Below are 1,199 nucleotides of genomic sequence, written 5' to 3'. Positions count from 1 at the left end.
CCTTTATTCAGCACTATTTTTATTCAGCATGGTTCTGATATCTTGGTGTTTTGAGACTTGACTTGTTTTGTTTACCTTCATGAAATTTTTGGAATCAATAAAATAATTTTTATCCTTTGGATTATTTATTGATTTATTTATTCCGCTATTTCCTTTCTTCTTAAAGTGTCATGTTTTGACAAACTCTTAGAACTCCTTTACTGTAGGAAATGGCCGGAGCACCCCCTAGAACTCGCAACAACAACAACAACAACCAGGGGGATAATTCGAACCCACCTCCAAGAATCAACCTAAGTAGAGAAGACCTTGCAGCTATTGCAGCAATAGTGGCAACAACTATACAAGGGATGGGAAACATTAACGGAAACGGCAATGGAAATCCGCCACCTCCACCACCTGCTCAGAATGGAGTCAAATTCCATTACGAGGCTCTTCCCAAGAACCAAACTGAAATGTTCAAACGGGATGCCGATCCAGAAGTGGGACGAAATTGGATGAAGAAGATGGAGGACCAACTTCGTTTACTTGAAATTTCTGAAGCACTAAAAGTAGAGGTGACGATTCCTTTTCTGGAGGACAAAGCAAGGAAATGGTGGGAAGCCGTTTCACCTGCTATGCTAGCTGTGGGAGCAATCACATGGCAACAGTTCCGTACCGCATTTCTGAAGCAGTACTTTCCAGCTGAAGTTAAAATGCAGAAGCTGAACGATTTTGAGAATCTTACGCAAACACCAGACATGACAGTGGTGGAATACACTTCCAAGTTTAATGAGTTTGGGTCCTATGCCCCAACAATTATGGGAGACGATGATATGAAGTTGTATCGTTTCAAGAAGGGGTTGAATAGTCGTATACAATCGGCATTAGCAGTTTATCAGCCTGCCAACTTTGCGAATTTGATGGGAGCGGCCATCCGAGCTGAATCGGACATCAAGCGTCGTGAGAATGACTTCCACAACAAACAACCTCTGACGGGCCAATCTTCTTCACACAAACATGTGTCCAAGCATTCGAACAATTCTGATGAATCCATCAAGGAAACTTATGCTGCTCCAAACTGTCCACAGATCAAGCTATGCCCCACCTGCAACCTCCGACATGAAGGGGAATGTCGTCGAAACACTGGTGCCTGTTTCAACTGTGGAAAATTCGGACACCGAATTGCTCAATGTCCCGAAACCATGAAGGCAAGGACATGA

General features: G+C 43.2%; 1 protein-coding gene across 1 annotated transcript; it reads left to right on the top strand.

Moving 5' to 3' along the window:
* The first annotated feature begins 209 nt into the window (after positions 1 to 209).
* LOC140888028 (uncharacterized) lies at positions 210 to 1,199 on the top strand. The gene has a single exon (XM_073295702.1). The coding sequence runs from the start codon at positions 210 to 212 to the stop codon at positions 1,197 to 1,199; it is 990 nt and encodes a 329-aa protein (XP_073151803.1).

This window comes from Henckelia pumila, chromosome 3, assembly GCF_033568475.1.
Source record: "Henckelia pumila isolate YLH828 chromosome 3, ASM3356847v2, whole genome shotgun sequence".
NCBI lineage: Eukaryota > Viridiplantae > Streptophyta > Magnoliopsida > Lamiales > Gesneriaceae > Henckelia > Henckelia pumila.
This window is presented reverse-complemented; position numbering and strand designations above follow the sequence as displayed.

Coding starts and splice junctions, on each gene's coding strand:
- LOC140888028 (XM_073295702.1), top strand. CDS start 210: ATGGCCGGAGCACCCCCTAGAACTCGCAACAACAACAACAACAACCAG.